At 44.7% G+C, this 18,894-nt stretch overlaps 1 protein-coding gene across 2 annotated transcripts in view; it reads right to left on the bottom strand.

The window, feature by feature from the left end:
- The window catches only part of Ptger3 (prostaglandin E receptor 3), a 71,623-nt gene that overhangs the window by 32,265 nt on the left and 20,464 nt on the right, over window positions 1-18,894 (bottom strand). Inside the window, exons 2-3 of one of the 2 annotated variants that reach the window (XM_029569855.1) lie at window positions 9,507-9,689; window positions 3,933-7,111 (exon numbers count right to left, since the gene is read on the bottom strand). In XM_029569855.1, coding sequence (XP_029425715.1) covers window positions 7,094-7,111; window positions 9,507-9,689 — 201 coding nt within the window. In that variant the 3' untranslated portion in view covers window positions 3,933-7,093. Of the gene's footprint in view, window positions 1-3,932; window positions 7,112-9,506; window positions 9,690-18,894 lie in introns of those variants that run through there. The other variant, XM_008846100.2, reaches the window with a different exon arrangement.

The following is an 18,894-nucleotide window of genomic DNA, read 5'->3' as shown; positions in this document are numbered from 1 at the left end:
ACTATCAACACTTTTTTCTTTTTTTCCAGTAAGAATTAAGTTTGTCATTACAATTCTGAAAGTTAAGGTGTGAGGGGGGAAATTAAATGGCCAAGGACTAGCAAAAATAGGGGACAAAGGACAATGGCTTTCCTCTAAAAACAGCCCTCAGTGGATCTTCTCCAAATCACTGTGCAGTGTCACATGCACACGTCTACAACCAGCTGTGCACACATCCAGAATGCATGTTTCCACGTGGCACGCACTCAGAATGCGGCCTGCTTGCACGTGAGGCCTATTTCTCTGAGATCCCACTTCCATCTTCCTTAATGAAGTAAAAGAAACGCAAAGATAAATTTCTTTTACTATGCTTTTCCCAGAGAAACTCGAACCACCAGCAACAGTGCAGTGTTCCACTCAAGGCAATGGTCCGGTGTTAAAGTGCCATACAGCATAGCTGGTTCTACATCTGTGAGGTCTGTAAGCATACGCCTTGCACTCCTGCTCAAGGATTCAATCAATAAGGTCATGCCTGCTGCTTGTGTTTGAAATAGCAATGCACGGGCTTAGCACACTCAGAAGTATAAATAGATTTGTGTCTACAGATATATCTCAGTAACATGAAGTTATATTCCAATCATTAGCTTGTTTATGTGCAGACTGTACTTCTGGGGCTCGGAGTGGCCTTCTTATTAAATTTTAAATAACATTTATAATCTCTCTTGCTGGGTCAGCACATGGAAAAGTCAAATCATCCTCTTTGTTTTAAGGCAACTGAGTCATTAGGTAATTTTTAATTAAAAAAAATGGCTTTGAGGGGTCAACAATTTAGTTCAGTGCGTGCCTAGCATGCACGGGGCCCTGCGTTCAGTCTCCAGCACTGCTTTAGAGTGAGGTGCATACTTTGCCTCTCTTGGTTGGGTCATGTTGTTTCTTGTCTTCATGAGACGGGATTTTTAACAACAACAGTGTGGTGTAGTAAGTCTACCCACCCATGAGTGCTCCAGTTTGCTATTATGGGTATGTACTGAGCGGTCAAGGCATGCTGGCACTCACCGGGAAGTCATCATGTCAACTTCAGGTTTTTGGTTTCATTTTTTCTGCTTTTGGTCTTTTTGAGACAGGGTCTCCTTGAAACTAAACCCAACTGGCCTGGAACTCACTATGTAGACCAGGCTGGCCTTGATCTCACAGAGATCTGCCTGCCTCTGCCTCCCGAGTGCTGGGATTAAAGGTGTGCCCCACCAGACTCTCATATGGTTTCTGGAATCATGAAGATGTTCAGTGAGATGTCTTAACTTGCATCCATAAAGGCCCAAGAAGTCGGCAGATGGATGATGGGGGCAGGGCCAGTCCTGTACATTAAATGACATGACACAAAAGTCCCCTGCACTCTTCACGAGGAGGCATCCAGACCTGCTCCCAAAGCATTCACCAACTCACCAAGAGACCTTTACCCCAATATCCACTGCCCTGTGATAAAAATCATCTTCAGGAGCTGGAGCGGAGAGGAGCAGTTAAGAACACTGGCTGCTCTTGCAGAGGACCTGGGTTCAATTCCCAACTCCCACATGGCAGATAACAACTGTCCATATCTCCAGTTCCAGGGGATCCAACGCCCTCTTCTGACTTCCAAGGGCACTGCATGCCATAGAGGCACTTACACACATGCAGGCGATACACTCATACACATAAAATAAAAATTGCGAAAAATCATCATCTTCAGGTGAAATGCATCTTCTACAACTCCATCAAATGGACCTAAGCAGACAACAGGCCCTCTAGAGACTCTGGTTAAGCAGCTTTCACCTCTGAGGTACCTGTCTGGAAATGTGTGCTAAATTACAGAGAATTAAAACACAGAAAAGATCAGGGATCCCTCAGAGAGACATCTAAGCCTCCAGCTTCTTATCAAAAGCAGGGTAGGGGTTGGGACATCAATCGAAAGACGATACTTCTGAGAAAGTGTGCCTCCCCTTCTGTGAATAGGTTTATGAGCTTATGGAAGCCGATCGGGTCCTGGTGATCCAGGCATTGTTCAAGTGGCCATGCTGCATTTTTGTGGGGGCTTACATATGATGGTATTCCAGTGTCCCCAGGGAGCCCTGCCCTACAAACCCTGTGCAAAAGGCCCTGTTCTAAGCCACAGGTTCCAATGGGGGGCAAACGCACACCCCAAGAGAAGACACACAAGTGTCTGAGGACCATTTTTATTACCTCAGTTAGGGACACAGTCCTGGCATCTGGTGGGTAAAGACCAGCGATTCTGCCTAACAACCCACGAAGCTAAGACATCCCAGAGTTTCTACAGTGCCAAGGCTGAGAAAACAGCCCAGTGGCCAGGCCACTTCCGTCCCTGAGAGGCTGGAGAACTGCAGTCTTCCCAGACCAACCCTTCTCACAGACTAATTAGAAACTAGTTTATCTGATAGCCTTAGAAGCTGTACAGCTTTGGGGAGAGTGAAGTGGGGTGTGTCCTCCAACGTCCTCCCCTCCATGTGAGCAGTTCTTCCGTTCTCCAAGGCTCAGGTGCCTTCTGCAGGATTTTCCCACCTGATCATCTCACAGTGCCATGTGCTTACTGTAACTGTAGGTCTGATCAAATTAGCTCCTTTCCCCTTCCAGACTGTATATCCGAAGTGTAAACTCTAAAAAAAATTAATTTTATTTTCTGTGAATGAGTATATTGCCTGCACATGTGTAAGTGAGCCCGTGTTGTGCTATGCCCAAAGTGGCCAGAAGAGGATGTCAGAGCCCCTGGAACTGGAGTTACAGATGGTTGTTAGTCACTATGTGGGTGCTGGGACTTGAACCCAGGTCCTCTGCAAGAGCATCCAGTGCTCTTAACCACCGAACCATCTCTCCAGCCCCCAAAATGCAAACTTTTTTTTCACACTACATTTTTGTTCATTTTTCTTGTGTGTGTGATGCACGCACAGGCACACATGCCAGGGCATGTGTGTGGAGATCGGAGGACAACCTGTGGGACTTGGTTTCCTCCCCTCTGCCACGTGGGGCCCACCAGGTTTGGTAACAGGTGAGCCCCTCCGCTGGGCCCCCAAAGCTTGGGCTTTTACATTTAATTCTGGTGTCTCAGCACCCACCAGAGCTTGACACAGACAGGCATACAAAGTTAGAGAGAGAAGAGCAGGACTGGAGAACCCCCTCGACTCTCCACCTGCATCCAGTCTCCTTCGGTCCACAGCTATTCGCAAGCACAGAGCCCCCAAAATGTCGGACCCTGCCCACCCAGGATATAGAAACAGGGTTGTCACACCCTGTGGCATGGTAGGGATGTCTAGCCAGCCATCCCTGCAGAGGCTAGAATGCCCACTCCCTGTGGTGGTGCGTAATGAAGGCTGTGGTGATGGTTCTGTGGGGTCCTGGCCTCACCATGCCTGTGGGAGTGGAAGCGGCACTGACTTCTCCCTAGAGGCCTTTTCTTAGGCAGTGAGGGCAGGGGACAGGCTCGATGCACTTCTTTAATATGTTTTGGCTTTCCAGAGCAGGGGCGTGAGGCCACCTGGTCATGACCCCACCGGGAATCAGCTGTCTTCAGCATCTGGCTCTGCTGTGAGCAGGGATGTCTCTTCTCTCAGCTGCCTGTGGCAGTTTGCATCAGAAGTCACAGGAACAGGGAGGAAGCTACATATAAATGGGGTTTGGCGTCACAAACAGCACTCCGGAGCTTGTGACATTGTTGGAAATGTGAGCAGACCAGCTCTTGGATGGAGAGCCAATCGGTGACTTTTGTCCTGTCTATGGTCAAGGAATGGAAACTAAAATAGTCCTCCTGCTCCAAATGGCATGGGCTGCCACACGGCATGTTACTGTTATTTGACCTATCATGCCAAACGAGGTTTCAGCAAAATGCTGAGTATTGTTGTAAGAAAAGCATTCCAACATGAAAATATTCTCAAGATCAGGGAAAAAAAGACAGGGTTGTTTCAGAACATTCTACTTTATTTTCCACTGTCAGACAACATAAATAGCAGCATACATTTATTAAATACACAGACTAGGTGTTCCTTCAATGTCATTAGAATTCTGATGTATTTTTTATACACAGCATTGAGAATCAGCTTTTAAAACACATGGAAGATATATTAAAGTATAGTGCAGAGAAATGCCCAAAGAGCTTTACACAGATGTGACAAATCCACCTTCCAGCTCAGCCGAGTGTGAGGGGATGGGACACTGAGGAGAGGTGAACTGTTCTGAACCCCGCAGCGGAGCTTAGAGTGCCGGTAACATCAGCTGCTCCCACACTGGACAGCGAGGCCCACACGCATCCTGTGTGAGCAGACCACAGTCATCCATGCCTGCTTGTAATTTACCCAAACAACTTTGTTATTTATATAAAACATTTGCTGAAGTAGAATACATTCTCTCTCTCTCTCTCTCCTCTCTCTCTCTTTTTCTCTGCCACACTGATTCCCTCTCTCAGACATTAGCAGTCAGTGATTATCTGAGTGAACGAATTTATCAATCTCTCTCTTTTATAGAAAGGAGCCCAGGCAGCTTCTGTGTTTTCTGGGTGAGCAGTGTGTAAGTTAAATGAAGTCCCTCCCTCCCTCCCTCCCTCCATCCTTCCCTGCCTGTCTGTTTCTGAGCTCTGGCCTGTAAGTGTCCATGCTTTTAACAGGCTGTGGTAGGCAAGTTTCCTCTGTTGTCTGTGTTCTCCACCTGCCCCATACCCACCACGTGACTGTTCTTTCCGAAGCAGAATGCACACTGAAGGACGGGAGATTCACACGCATTTCCCCTAGATTAGCAGTAAGTTTTGATTTTTCCAGACACTGAAAACTACATAAGGAACTTTAGCTATTACATTTTGATTGGATAATATTGACCTTGATTTACTTTAACAAAAGGGTCAGCATGCTATAAATCTAAAGCATTTCACAACAGAATTTAGAGGTGCACATTTAAAAAGACATTAGATGTGGAATTATCTTCCATAATAAAATGGATCCATCCAAGCAGAATAACAATAAGACGGGTTCAGATCTGTTTGCCTATCTGCATTGGAAACACAAAGTTTTCTTTCTTCTCTTAAAAGCAACTCAAGCCCCACAACTACAACTATTTCTCCTTGAGAGGATGGGCAGGAAACTGGTATTGGGCAGACCCACTGTGACCAATGTGAAATCGCGTAGGTAGGTGTGTGGGCTGTTTAGTAAGTACAGCTGGCTGTGAAAAGCTTCCAAGAATAAAGTAATTTTCTTTATCAGCAGTGGAGCTCTGAGGCATAAACAAATGTGATGTAACTGATTGAATTACCTTCTTAGGGAAGGTATTCTTCATATAGTGTCACATGTACTGCTGAGAGCCAAACTTCCACAAACTCAAATTATCTTCACCTTAGGTATCATAAAACAGACTATACAAAGTAAACCATCTCCCAGGTTCTCTGGGTCACTTCATACGTCATCACTACCTGTTAGTCTTCTCAGGCCAATTTGAAGGCTGATCTTTAAATTCTGCAGGACTGCAGAATCCAGGAGTATCTTACCTCCTCTCAGGTTTTTATTGCAACTCACAGAACACTTCTCTGAGCTTCATCGAAATTGCACAATTTTTACACTTATTTAGATTTCAATTTTGAAACTAAAAATTGGAGAGATGGCTTAGGGGTTAAGAGCATAGACTGCTCCTGTAGAGGACCCAGGTTCGAATTCCAGCACCCACATGGCAGCTACCAACCGTCTACATCTCCAGTTCCAGAGGGTCCAATGCCCTCTTCTGTCCTCTTTGAGCCCTGCAGGACATGGATGCACTTACATACATGCAGGAAGAACACTCACACACAGAAGTTAAAAATAAAAGTTTAAAAGCACAAAACAAGCCATAAATAAGGATCTGTGAAAATCTGTCACGGTCTATGACTAGGTGGATAAAACATAAATCTTTTAACTATTCTAACTAAGCTTCTGATGCATTTATGGAAGCAAATACGTGCTGTGTTGCTCTTCTCCACATCACGGGTATTTTGAGAGAAGCTTTTGGCATTGACTGGTAACAAATGTGATAAAACTTTTCAAAGAACAATGTGTTTTTCTATTTTGTTTCTGACTTGATTCCACCCCAAAAGAATTCTTAAGTAATTGTCAATGCTGGAAAGCCTGAAATTTGATCACTAATTTGGGTGGGGACACTAACAAAAGTGTGAATAAACAAAAGCGCAAATCCACTTGAAAAATCAAGTATCAGGGTACTACCAAGAAGTCTGTCTCTGAGTTCTTAGTCTGGCTTTAACTTACAGGACATCCTACAGGTTTTTTCCCCTCTATAACTCTGTCAAGAGATCTTTTATAAGATAGAGAAGAATTAAGTAGAAATGTGTGTACATCCTCTTTTATGGCAGAGCAACTTAAATCTATCGTGATTGAACATATTCATCTAAAATATTTTGATATACAGCATTAGGCAAATTTGGTAAACCTCAAAGTAATACTTCATGTTGTGTTGTTTTGTGTGAGACGGTCTCAGTGTGCAGCCCTGACTAACAGGAACTCCCTCTGTAAATCAGGTTGGCCTCAATCTTTCGGTGACCCTCCCACCCTGCCTTTGTTCCGGGGTTACAGGCATGTACCACCATGCCTGGCTCTGAAGTAACACATTTTGTTTCTTCAACCAGAAAGTATTTAAGACATTCACTGTACCCATTTGATTTGAAAAGTTAGCTGTTCTTATTTGACAACACGTCTTTCCTATGAGATAGCACAGTGCTAAATTCATTGAAAATTCAACACTTGCTGATTTTACATGGATATCTACAGTTTATTCACGGGTATCTTTCCCTGTGGTTTTCTGGGGCTCTAATGAATACCTTAAGGAAATGTCCTATTTATGTCTTCTTCCTGATCATACATGCATCCTTAAACCAGCTCCATGGGCGTGAACATGATCTCAGACAGAGACTGCAGAAGTCCACGTTCGGACAGAGAGAGCCTCTGCACAGCACTTCTGAAATCTGACGTCCCTGTCCAAAGCTGAGATCACTGGGGTTTTGTTTCTTGGGTTTTCTGTAGATCAATAGGTGGCTGCTGAGACGATAGAACTCATATGCTGGCTCCACATGCTCTTCCTTTCCTCCTTCTCTTCGAGCTGTTCAAAACCAGCTGTTCTCCTGCCACAGAATCCCCATCCAAGAATTTGTTAGCGGTTTATCTCATGTGTGTGTGTGTGTGTGTGTGTGTGTGTGTGTGTGTGTGTGTGAGCGCGTGCACATTAATACTGGAGCCCGTGGAGGACAGAGATGTCAGATCTACTGGAGCTAGAATTACAGGTGGTTGTTAGCCACCTGATGTGGGTGCTGGAATTGAACTCAGGTCCTCTGGAAGAGCAATTACATGCTCTTAACCCCTGAGCCATCTCTCCAGCCCCGAAAAATGGCATTCCTTTGACAGGAGCCTTCAATGCCAGTTGGAGACACATCCTCTAGATTATTAATACAAACAACTTTACTACAACATGGCACTCGACCTTTGAAGACAGATTTCCGTTTCTGCAATAAATAAGCAGAAGTCATTGCTTTATCAGCTGGATGGGCTGTGTCTACATGTCACATGTAATGACATGCGTGACTGCATGTGATGCCTCAATTGCCTCAAGAGCGAGTGTGCAGTGCCGCAGAATTCCACTTGTTCACTCACGGAGAGGTGTTTGTTGGAAGGGTCTATACTCCAGGTGCTGGAGTAGTGTGGGAGAGGTAACTCAGTCAGGCCTCCACTCAGACGCACACTGTGTGTCAATACCATCACAGAAAGCCAAAAGACCACCCCAAAGGCAAAGCCTCTCTGTCAGAAGGTAATTTAAGTACAGGGAAAGAAAGGATAATTTGTTCTGTACTCTGAGAAGTAGCCTATGGAATAACCTTCCGGTCAGAGAGATTTTATAATAGATTTTAGTCCAAGTTTCTTCTCCTCTTTAACGTCTGGGTTTGCAGAGCCATCCGGGGTGAAGCAAGGGCTTGTACCGGCTTTTATCTTCTGACTCAGTCTGACTTGGTCATCTAAACTGATTATTCCTGATTGGCCTACACAGGTGCACTTATTTAACCTACTAGACACAGTGTAACAGTTAAAATGAACTGTCACCAGAAGGCCTGCTAACATCAAGGAAAATGAAGCAGCTGTAAGAAGCAGAAATAAATCTTGAGCTTTGAAGAAACGAGGAAGCAGTAAAAGTACAAATGAAAATCTTCACAATGAAACATCGATGAGTATGGCCGGTGTGGTGGCGCAGGCCTTTAATCCAGCACTCGGGAGGCAGAGGCAGGCGGATCTCTGTGAGTTCAAGGCCAGCCTGGTCCACATAGTGAGTTCCAGGCCAGCTGGGGCTACAGGGAGACCCTGTCTCAAAAAGACCAAAAAAAACCAAAAAGTACTGATGAGCTGTAAAATGAATCTGGAAAGGGTTCTGTGCCGTCTTGAAGGATTGGTGTTAACGGGTAACTTTCTAAGACTTTGGTGTAGTCTTGAAGGATTACAGTGTTAGTGGGTAACTTTATAAACCTGCAGTCCCCACAGCTCCATGTAATTCACCTGTACCAGAGGGAATTAAGCCAAACCATCAAGGCCTGCATTCATGTAAGCTGTATGAAAAAATATCAACAGCACAGACACGGCAGAGCTCATCTGTGGACAGGGTGAGGAGCTGTGAAGAAGTCTGTGTGGCTGATATTCTTGTCTCATAGGAGGCCAAGCTAGGGTGAATCTGTATTCAACTTTCTAAGCTTTTATTTGTTTTAGAATCAGAGTTGGTAGCTAAAGACCCAAAAGCCTGGAGGACACTGTTGGAAAATAATACAATATTCATTTCTCAAATTGGCCTTTAAATAGAATTCTGAAATATTGCTTTATGACTCTCCTGGATTAACTTCATGAGTCCTCTCTAGGCTTCTAGAAATGCAGGACATATTCAAAGGAAAGAATATTTAGCAACATCGAACAGCCACAAACTATCACATCTGAAGCAAATGGCATTGGATCTCATTGGGACAGGCAATAAACTCGCATACCAACCCAACCAAAAGTTGTAAGGTCACGAGCAATTTACTACATTGAGCATATTGAAATAACATCAACATGATAAGTACTGTTGGATACATTATACATTTTTTTAGATTTCAACTATCTGTACTCTAAGAAGCTCCAGATCATTTATAATAGGGGTTTTCATCACAGAAACAATCCCATGTTCAGCTACAAATGGCAGAGACCCAAAACACTAGACTGTTAGTAACAAATTTTCCTTTGTTTGTACTTTGGGTCTTTTGGCACATCAGAGATTATCTGCGCTTCTCAGCCCATCTAGCTTTAGATCAAAAATTCCATTTCAGTGCATAAACAGCAGCATGCCAGAGATGCCTCAGTAGGCAAGAGTTAGGGACCTTTGCGAAGCTGGGCTGCGCAAGTTGGCCGCCTCCTCTCTCATGCTCCCCGTTGCATTCTTTCATTAGCTAACGAGACAGGCTGCCCTTTCTGTCCATCACTAGAGCAGCTGGAGACAGCATTTGCTACCTGACAAAACTTTCGAAGAAGGATCTTTCTTAGCAGCAGGTAAACCCAGGGGTCCAGGATCTGGTTCAAGGAGGCCAGGCGAACCGCGATTAGGAAGAAGCTACACTCTGTCTGCTTTCCCATCATCTGCGTCTTGCAGTGGTCAACTGATGTCTGATTGAAGATCATCTTCAACATCATTATCTAAGAAAGAAGGAGAAATCATTATTCCAGAGACTGATGATATGGCTGTGTACACCTCTGCACCATGCTCTGTGGTTTGGGTCTTCTGTGCACACACAGTTAAACTGAAACTATCAGTCCAGGCACTTAGAGTCACATCACACAGCTGAGTTATGTAAGGCTGTCCTATGGATTGTCCCACATTTGGGGCAACATGACCCAATGGAGCATTGTAAAACACACAGGTTCTGACCTTTGGAATTTAAGAAGCCTGGACATAACATATCTCAGAATTAGCTAAATTTACTATCAGGCTGACACCCAAGTGACAGCCAACTCTTCAACAATAATCAAGATCAGCTTCAGTGATTCTAAGTAAAAACTACCATGGAGAAAAAAGTAGAAGGAGCAAACACAATAGTGCTGGTCTTATGATGTTTCCACTAGTGGTTTTTCTACCTCTGATCTGCCATGGGAAGTTACTCATGTGTTCAGTGTCAGTACAATGCTGGTACCACTCCACCTCCATTCACAACCCTAGAAAGCAAGATTTAATGATGTGAATGGCTGAGCCAAACCCAAATTTAGGTTCACTAGTGCTACATGGTATATGTCATTCCACTTTTTAAACATTTTTCCTTCTTTTTTGGCCCCCTTTAGATGCTAAAATGTAACAAGATGGTGGGGTTTGGGACTCTTCCTGCGAGTCCCAGGGTCCAGACTTATATTTAGCAGAAAGTAGATAAATACTTGGCAAATTTTTATATTTGACGGGCTATATTATATGACATATTGAATATAACATTACATAACATACACAAATATATTTATAAATAAGTCAATATATAAATAAATAACTCAAATGAGTTAATACATATCCATGAATGAGTACTTGTGATTTTCAAAAAGAAAAATTTAAAGGTTCTTTTTTAAAATACTTTTTTAAATTTTATTTTGTGTATATGTGTATTGCCTGCATGTATGTAAGTGCACCCATGTCTTGTAGTGCCCAGGGAGGTCAGAAGAGGACCTCAGATCCCCTGAAACTGGAGTTGTGGATGGTTGTCAGCTACCATGTGGGTGCTGAGAATCAAACCTGAGTCCTCTGCAAGAGCAGCCAGTGCTCAACTGCTTGAGCCCTCTCCAGCCCATTTGAAGGATCTTATGCATATGAAAAGCTTTTCAAAATTAATCATCAGAAAAACGGAGAGAGAAGCCGCTTCATTCCTATTACAGGACTAAATGAGGACTCACGAGGTAGGGGGCCAGAGTGGACCCCACCACAAGGTCAGCAAGGGGGGGCAGAGCAGACCCCACAGCTGGGACGGGGACCTGGAGCCTGTGCACCAGAAGACACCTAGGCTGCCTCTCCTCTACCCAGCAGTACCAAGCACACTCCGGATCTTTCCGAGCAGAGGAGTCCTGCACATTCCTTCCCAGCGAGCACTCTTCACATGCTCATGGCGGTGAGGAAACAGGAGCCACCCAGGCACTGGTTCATGCACTCAACAAAGGCAGAAGCTGACTTTCCAATGGGGTGAAATTCACCTTTCTAGGCCTCTGTAGCAGCTCACCACTGATAACGGGGCTGGATGACCCGAGGAGTCAGAAGGCAGCACTGACTGCATGATGAAGAAACAATTCTGAACTTAGCTAAATAAAACACTATTAAAACTGTCACCTGTTCTTACTTTATCTTAAAGCATTTTTAAATTATGTTTTATTTATCCGGGGAGGGACGAGTGTGTGCTGGCACGTGTGGCGGTCAGAAGACTGTGTGGGTCTTGGGGACTGAACTCAGGTCATCAGGTTTGGTGGCAAAGACCTTCCTCACTGAGCTATCTTGTCCCTTCTTTTCACTTTTAAAAATTGTGGCTGTGGAAAACGTAACCATGTGACTTACGCAGTGACTTATGCTCACTGCTTACAGGAGTCATCTGTGGAATCCATCTCTCTCTTGATCCTCATGCTCTTGTGAGTGTTCTTCCATATCCCCCAAACTGAATTCAACATTGCTAAACATCTAAAGATCTCTAACCACACATTCTCTCTCTCAGCACTTCAGAGTCACAACTAAGTTATTGCCTCACGCCCTCATTCACACACACACTCATTCACACACTGCCTTTCGCTCTGGACACAATCTTGTCCTAGTCCAGACCCTCCCACATACATTTGAGTTATAGCGGCAACAGTCACCCATATAGGCCTTGCTGCGGAATGAATGAATTCTCCAGTGCTCACTGTCCAAAGCCACAATATGATGGTACCAGAGGTGGAGCTTTAGGAGGCAACTGGGCTTAGAAGAGGTCCTCGGTTTGGAGCCTACCCTGCAATGGGACCCAAGTCTTGATAAGGAGAGTGAGAGATGCCAGACCTTTGTCCTGTCAAGATATAGCTAGAAGACGGCCATCTACAAGCCAGCAGACCAGTTCTCATGACGGACAAAACAGCAAGCACCCCGACCTTGTGCGCTCAGCCTTCAGAACAACGGAAACATGCCAGCATTAAAAGTGCACCTTCTTGAACTGTGGGTTGTGAGCCCATGTGGGGTCACGTCATTGAATGTGGGGGGTCACAAAAAATGGCAGTAGTAAAAGACCAAAAATAACCAAATCCAAAGTGTCTCTGGTCACCCTCACCCACAGTGCATCAAGTGACTTCACAGCAGTCTTGGCTCTGAACAGAGAGCACGCACTTTGCACTGGGCATGCATCATGCCACACAAGGCCTACCCACAGTGCATTACAACACTAGCTCTGGCCAAGTGTGGTGGCACACACCTTTAGTCCCAGCAGAGACAGGCTGATCTTGTGAGTTCCAGGCCAGGTGGGCTGCAGGGAGACCCTATTTCAACCACTCTCCCTCAAAAAAACAGTTCATCTCAGACTCAAGACTAGTATGTTATGAATTACAGTGTTTTACTGTACATACAAGGTTTTCTGTTAGAGAAACTACATGGTTTCCTTACAGAAGACACAGACTTTTACTATTTCCTACCACCATTCTTAAGTATGTATCAAAGTAGTTTATCGTTGGATTGGACTGTATTATGATGTTTGGGATTAAAAATCAATTGCTATTTGAACTAAAGTTTCTATACAGCAGAGGGAACAGTTCAATGAGTAAACAGGAAGACCACAGAATGGGAGAAAAAAGTCTTCACCAGCCGTCCAGCCAACAGAGGATTCATAGCCAGAACATACAAAGAACTCACAAAAAAGCATTAGGTTCACAAACAGCCCAATCTAAAAGTGGGCTTGAAAGTCAGGCAATTTACACCGGGGGCAAATAGATCTCTGTGAGTTCCAGGTCAGTCAGGGACCCTGTCTTAAAACGTGGGCGTTATATTTGAACAGAGTGTTCTCAAGAGGAAACTCAAAAGGTTAAGAAATGTTTTTTTAAAGAAAGAAACGTTAAGAAATGTTCAGCATCCATGGGAATCAGGGAAACGCAAATTAAAACTGCTCTGCGAGTTCATCTCAGTCAGGACGGCGAAGATTGGGGACTTATCTCAACAAATGTTGGTGAGGACGCGGAGAAAGAGGAACCCTGACACCCTAACACTGGGGCAGACCCTGTGGAAATCAGTACGGAGATTCCTCAAAAAGCTAAAAGTAGATCTATCATGGACCAGCTATTCTACTCCAAGGCATATACCCAAAGGACTTGCTATCTTACCACAGGGATACTTGCTCGGCCACAATCACGGCCACGTTGTCTCTCATATGTGGACCCCAGCATTGAATCTTTGGGTTTTTGTGTTTAACTTGGAGTAAAGAATCCAGAAAATCAGAAAGGGGCCATGGAGGGGGGTGGAAGAGATAGTGGGGGGGGGTAGTAGAACACAAGTGTTATGAAGAGGGAAAGCAGGAAGGAAGGGGGTGGGGCGGGACAGAGGAGGGGATGGGTGATGAATAACACTGAGGATGTTTGAAAAACCCATATGGCCTACTATTTAAGGGTTCCTAAAACGTACGTGTGTGTGTGTGTGTGTGTGTGTGTGTGTGTGTGTGTGTGTGTGTGGAGCTGAGGGACAGTGCTCCTCTTAGAAGCCACAGGTGATTAAGCAAAAAGCCCAGTGCCAGGTGTGGAATGTGCCCTTTGACTTGTTGGTCCGTGGGGTCCCAGAAATCCCCCGAGCAAGGCTGTGGCCCTCAGTTACCCCTTATTGCTGAAGATGCTTTGGTCAAAGAACATGGAAAAATCAAGCTGCTATGCACCAGGAAGCACTCTTCCTTCCGACTACCTCTCATCATGCCAGGAGGTTCTCTGTAGGCTGCTGGGGAAGAAAAGTCTTCAACCGTCTTACCCAGAAGTGACTTCTGCAAGCTACACCTCTGATCAGCCTGGCAAGATATGCTGTAAACCTGGCCAAAAGGCTTGGGGAGGTCACAGGCTCTAGGGGAGAGCCTATTGATATAAATTTCCTAAAGAGACGCAGTATCAGACTGCCTTCTAAATACTTATCCCTGCACCCACAGATGAGGGCATCGTTCACCCCCCTTCAGGGGCGCTACTTCACTCAGTCGATGGCAGTTAACGCATAGACTCACAGCCGGTTAAAGTGCAGAGAATAAATAATTGTGGAGTGTTCACCTCTAAGTGACACTGACATGACACCCCCTTCCCCAAAGCTCAGGAACATCAGGGCTGCAAGACTGTAAGCCAGCGTTCAGGGAGGATTGCCAAAAATAGTGTCATCTGGACACGTCCCGGTCACTGCACTCCTGAACACAGCAGTTATGGCTACCGCACAGGCTCAAGCCAGTCAACTCTCCAACACGGATGGGGGAAAGCTCAGGAACATCAGGGCTGCAAGACTGTAAGCCAGCGTTCAGGGAGGACTGCCAAAAATAGTGTCATCTGGACACGTCCCAGTCACTGCACTCCTGAACACAGCAGTTACGGCTACCACACAGGCTCAAGCCAGTCAACTCTCCAACACGGATGGGGAGGTGACCTTGAGGAGGAGGAGGAGGAAGAGGAGGAGGAGGAAGAGGAGGAGGAAGAGGGGGAGGAAGAGGAGGAGGAAGAGGGGGAGGAAGAGGAGGAGGAAGAGGAGGACGAGGAGGAGGAGGAAGAGGAGGAGGAGGAAGAGGAATAGGAGGAGGAGGAAGAGGAGGAGAAAAAGGAAGAGGAGGGAGAGGAGGAAGAGGAGGAGGAGGAGGAAGAGGAGGAGGAAGATGAAGAGGAGGAAGAGGAGGAAGAGGAGGAGGAAGAGGAGGAGGATGAGGAGGAAGAGGAGGAGGAGGAGGAGGAAGAGGAGAAGGAGGAGGAAGAGGAGGAGGAGGAGGAGGAGGAGGAAGAGGAGGACAAGGAGGAAGAAGAGGAGGAGGAAGAGGAAGAGGAGGAGGAGGAAAAGGAAGAGGAGGAGGAGGAAAAGGAAGAGGAGGAAGAGGAGGAGGAAGATGAAGAGGAGGAAGAGGAGGAGGAAGAGGAAGAGGAGGAGGATGAGGAGGAAGAGGAGGAGGAAGAGGAGGAGGAAGATGAAGGGGAGATGGGAAGAGGATGGGGGGCCAGTGGGAAGACTTGGAGGGGGAGTGGGAAATGAATGTGATATAAATACATAACATGTATGAAATTACCCAATGCATAGTTTTTAAAGACTGTTGTTTGAGTTGCTGACTTCAGTTTCATAAAAAAAAAGTTAAATGAATTGTGACTTGCTATTAGGGTAGCATTTCCAGCAATTTCTAAAATGGCCCTCCCTAAGACATACAATGGCAATTTTGTTGTTATGTTTTTATATGAAATGGAGCTCTCAGCACTGATTATAAAATCAATTAACTCTGGAAAATGCTGAAGAAGAGACACTCAATATCCTTCAGTATCAAATACTGAACCAATATTTCATCCTTTATGTGAAAAGAAACAAGCATGTCCATCTTAGCAGTGTTCAGTTTGATTTTGTCCTTAGTGAGTAGTAAATTATATTCACACAAAGAATTGCTAGAAAGATGGCTCAGTGGTCGAGTACTGACCGCTCTTCCACAGGACCTGGGTTCAGTTCCCAGCACCAATATGACCTCTGGCCTCCACAGGCATTGCATGACATGAGTGCAGTTACATACATGAAGGCAAAACGCTCACACACAAAAAAAAACAAATTTCTTTTTATTATATTTTATTCATTTAATTTGGGGGGGTTGAAACAAAGTCCCATATAGTCCAGGCTTGCCTTTAATTTGTTCTGTAGCTAAGACTGACCTTGAACTGATCTTCCTGTTTCTTCCTCTCAAGTGCTGGGATTGTAGGCACCTACCACCATACCTAATGTAAACATCCTCCTCGTTTATCATTGCTGTACGTTTCATTCGTGCGCTTATTTTATGTACCAAATGCCCACAGTCATGTAGAAATGTCTTGGATGGGAGGGGTCATAAGTGGAAAAAGTTAGAGAAATCTGATTGAAGTGACCGGTGTGTTTTTGTCATGCTAGTTTGAACACACATGTAGGCATCAGCCCGTCATAGATTCTGGTGTCTATACCCTAGCTCTCCAACTGTAAAAATACCAATGCCTTTCCATTCTCAACCACATGGATCTTCAGCTCTACCATTTAGATTTCTACATGACGGTTTCATCCTGTCTTTTCAGTCTTAACTGAACTAGGTACATCACTAATCAGATACGATGCCTAAAAAACACAACAGGCTTGTAACGGCTTACATAAGAATCAAGTGTAAAAGAACAGAATATAAAATAGTAAGATGTTTATGAGATTTACCATTGCTACAAGAATTTAAAATATGAAGACTTGGGGCTGGAGAGATGGCTCAGCGGTTAAGAACACCAGCTGTTTTCACAGAAGACCCAGGTTCGAATCCCAGCACCCACATGGCAGCTAACAATTGTCTGTAACTCCAGTCTCAGGGGATCTGACAGCCTCTTCTGTCCTCTGAGGGCATTGCACGACACGGGTGCACTTACCTACATGCGGGCAATACATGCATACACGTAAAAATATAAGAAATAATAAATAAAATATTAAAAATATTGAGACTTACGGAAACCTTGGAGTTACCCTTTTGGTGGGGGGGGGGGCAGCACCAGGATTGAGCCTAGGGCCCTGGGACTTTGTGTATGATAGGTGCAGGCTCTATCACTGAGCCATGGCTTGAGCTTTTTTTTTTAACTTTTAAAAAGATTTATTATTTTTATTTTATGTGTATGAGTATATTGCCTGTGTCATGTAATGCTTGATGAGGTCAGAAGAGGGTGTTGGATACCCTGGAACTGGAGTTACAGTCATTAGCCACCATGTGGGTGCTGGGAACAGAACCTGAGTCCTCTACAAGAGCAGCCAGTGCTTTTAAATGCTGAGCCATCTCTCCAGCTCCTTAACTTTTAATTCTGAGGCAGGATCTAAGTTGCCTAGTCTGGCCTTAAACTCACAGTAGCCCAAGCAGCCCTTGAAATTATGATCCTCCTGTCTTGGCTCCAGAGTAGCTGGGGTTATAGGCCTTTGCCACCTGATCCAGCTTGGGATCATTACCACTAAACACAGTCATTCATTTAAAGTATTATGTACATAAAAACACTTCAAATGACATAAGAATCTTATAGGAATTCAGTGACTGCCTTTCATTAATATAGTATACATGGCTAGAGGCCGACTCAGCCGAACTGTTTCTTTAGAATGTTCCTTGCTGAACTGACTACTACCTCCCACAGCAGTGAGCAGATCCCACAGAGATCCATTTCTGGGTCTTCGGAAGGTGTGGCTACAATTCCACACACGGTTAAACAGACTGCAGAAATGATGAGAGGTCAAGACATGAGATGAGATGGTTTATCATAGATCATCGGGTTGGGCTCAATGTGATCACAAGGTGCTTAAAGCCAGAGCCAATTTCCAGGGTGGTCAGAGGGTCATGTGACTGCAGAGGAAGGCTCAGAGGGACCCTGTGGCCAGCTCTGAGGATGACAGGAAGGTGTGAGTTAAGGGATGCAGGTGCCCCTCCCCCAAAGCTGAACAGCACAAGAGTCAATTTCCGTTAAAGCATGTAAAAATACGGCCAGTGAGTCCACCAGGGCTGCAGTCAGGATCCAATTTCTAACCTATAGAACTGCCAGTTGACTCTGCTTGTCAACTTGACATACCCAGAAAGAGAGAACCTCGACTGAGGGATTTCCTCCACTGGACCGGCCTGTGGCCATGTCTGTGGGGCATCTTCTTGATTGTTGAGTGATGTGGGAGGGCCCAGCCCACTGTGTGCGGTGCCAGCCCTGGGTAGGGGTTGTATAAGAAAGCAGGCTGAGCAGGGCTAGGGGAGCAGGCCAGCGAGCAGCATTCCTCTATGGTCTGTGTTTCGGTTCCTGCCTGAGCTCCTGCCTGACTTCCCTCAAAGATGGACTATCACTTGGAAATATAAGATGCAATAAACCCTTTCCTCCCTGAGCTGGTTTTGGTTATGGTGTTAACACAGCAATAGAAAAAGTAGCTAGTACAGGATCTCTAAGAGAAAGCTGTGTGGCTTTGAAGCCAAGTGTCTACAGATTTGTTATGAGCAGCAGAAAATGAATAGGCCCAAACACCGAACTCCAATAAATGACGGAGAGGAAGTGTGATCATGATGATGACGTGCTCTCACTCACAGATACAGCACCCCAGCAAGCTTGTTTACAGTGTTCCCTTTTGGAAGTCTTTAGAAAATATAAAGTAAAAGTAAAATTTTACCTCTAACTCCTGCCTAAAATTATCTCAGTTTGCATGCTGACAACATGTAGAAATAAATGCATGCTATTCCAATGGCATGCCACCAGAGTTCAATGTCTTTGTCTAAAAGCTTTAAAATTTCTGTTTTCAACATAGTTGTTTTCATGACAAACATATGCTTTAGTCCCTGCCCCCCGCTTTATTTTTTGGTCTTTTTGAGACAGGGTCTCCCTGCCTGCTCCCCCTTTCAAAGACAACTGCAAACTTTTCCTCTACCTCTCACAGAAACTCACAAGCTTCATTCGTCCAAAAGCCAAATATATCTGATCGCTTACCATCTTTCTGGAACTGTTCTGACCGCCCGTCTAGAATTACTTAAAAACCATTTTCAATTATATTTGTATTTTCTTTTATAAAATGAAGTAATGCATTTCTTTAACTCTTCATGATTGAGAATATTCACAAAATGACTTATGAAAATAAGATTTCAGTCATTTTACAAAGTCCTTGATTATTTTAAATTAATTTTTATGAGGCTAAAAATTTTAAATTATTTTATGAGGT

This window comes from Nannospalax galili, unplaced genomic scaffold, assembly GCF_000622305.1.
Source record: "Nannospalax galili isolate Female #2095 unplaced genomic scaffold, S.galili_v1.0 scaffold442, whole genome shotgun sequence".
In the NCBI taxonomy this organism is placed as follows: Eukaryota; Metazoa; Chordata; class Mammalia; order Rodentia; family Spalacidae; genus Nannospalax; species Nannospalax galili.
This window is presented reverse-complemented; position numbering and strand designations above follow the sequence as displayed.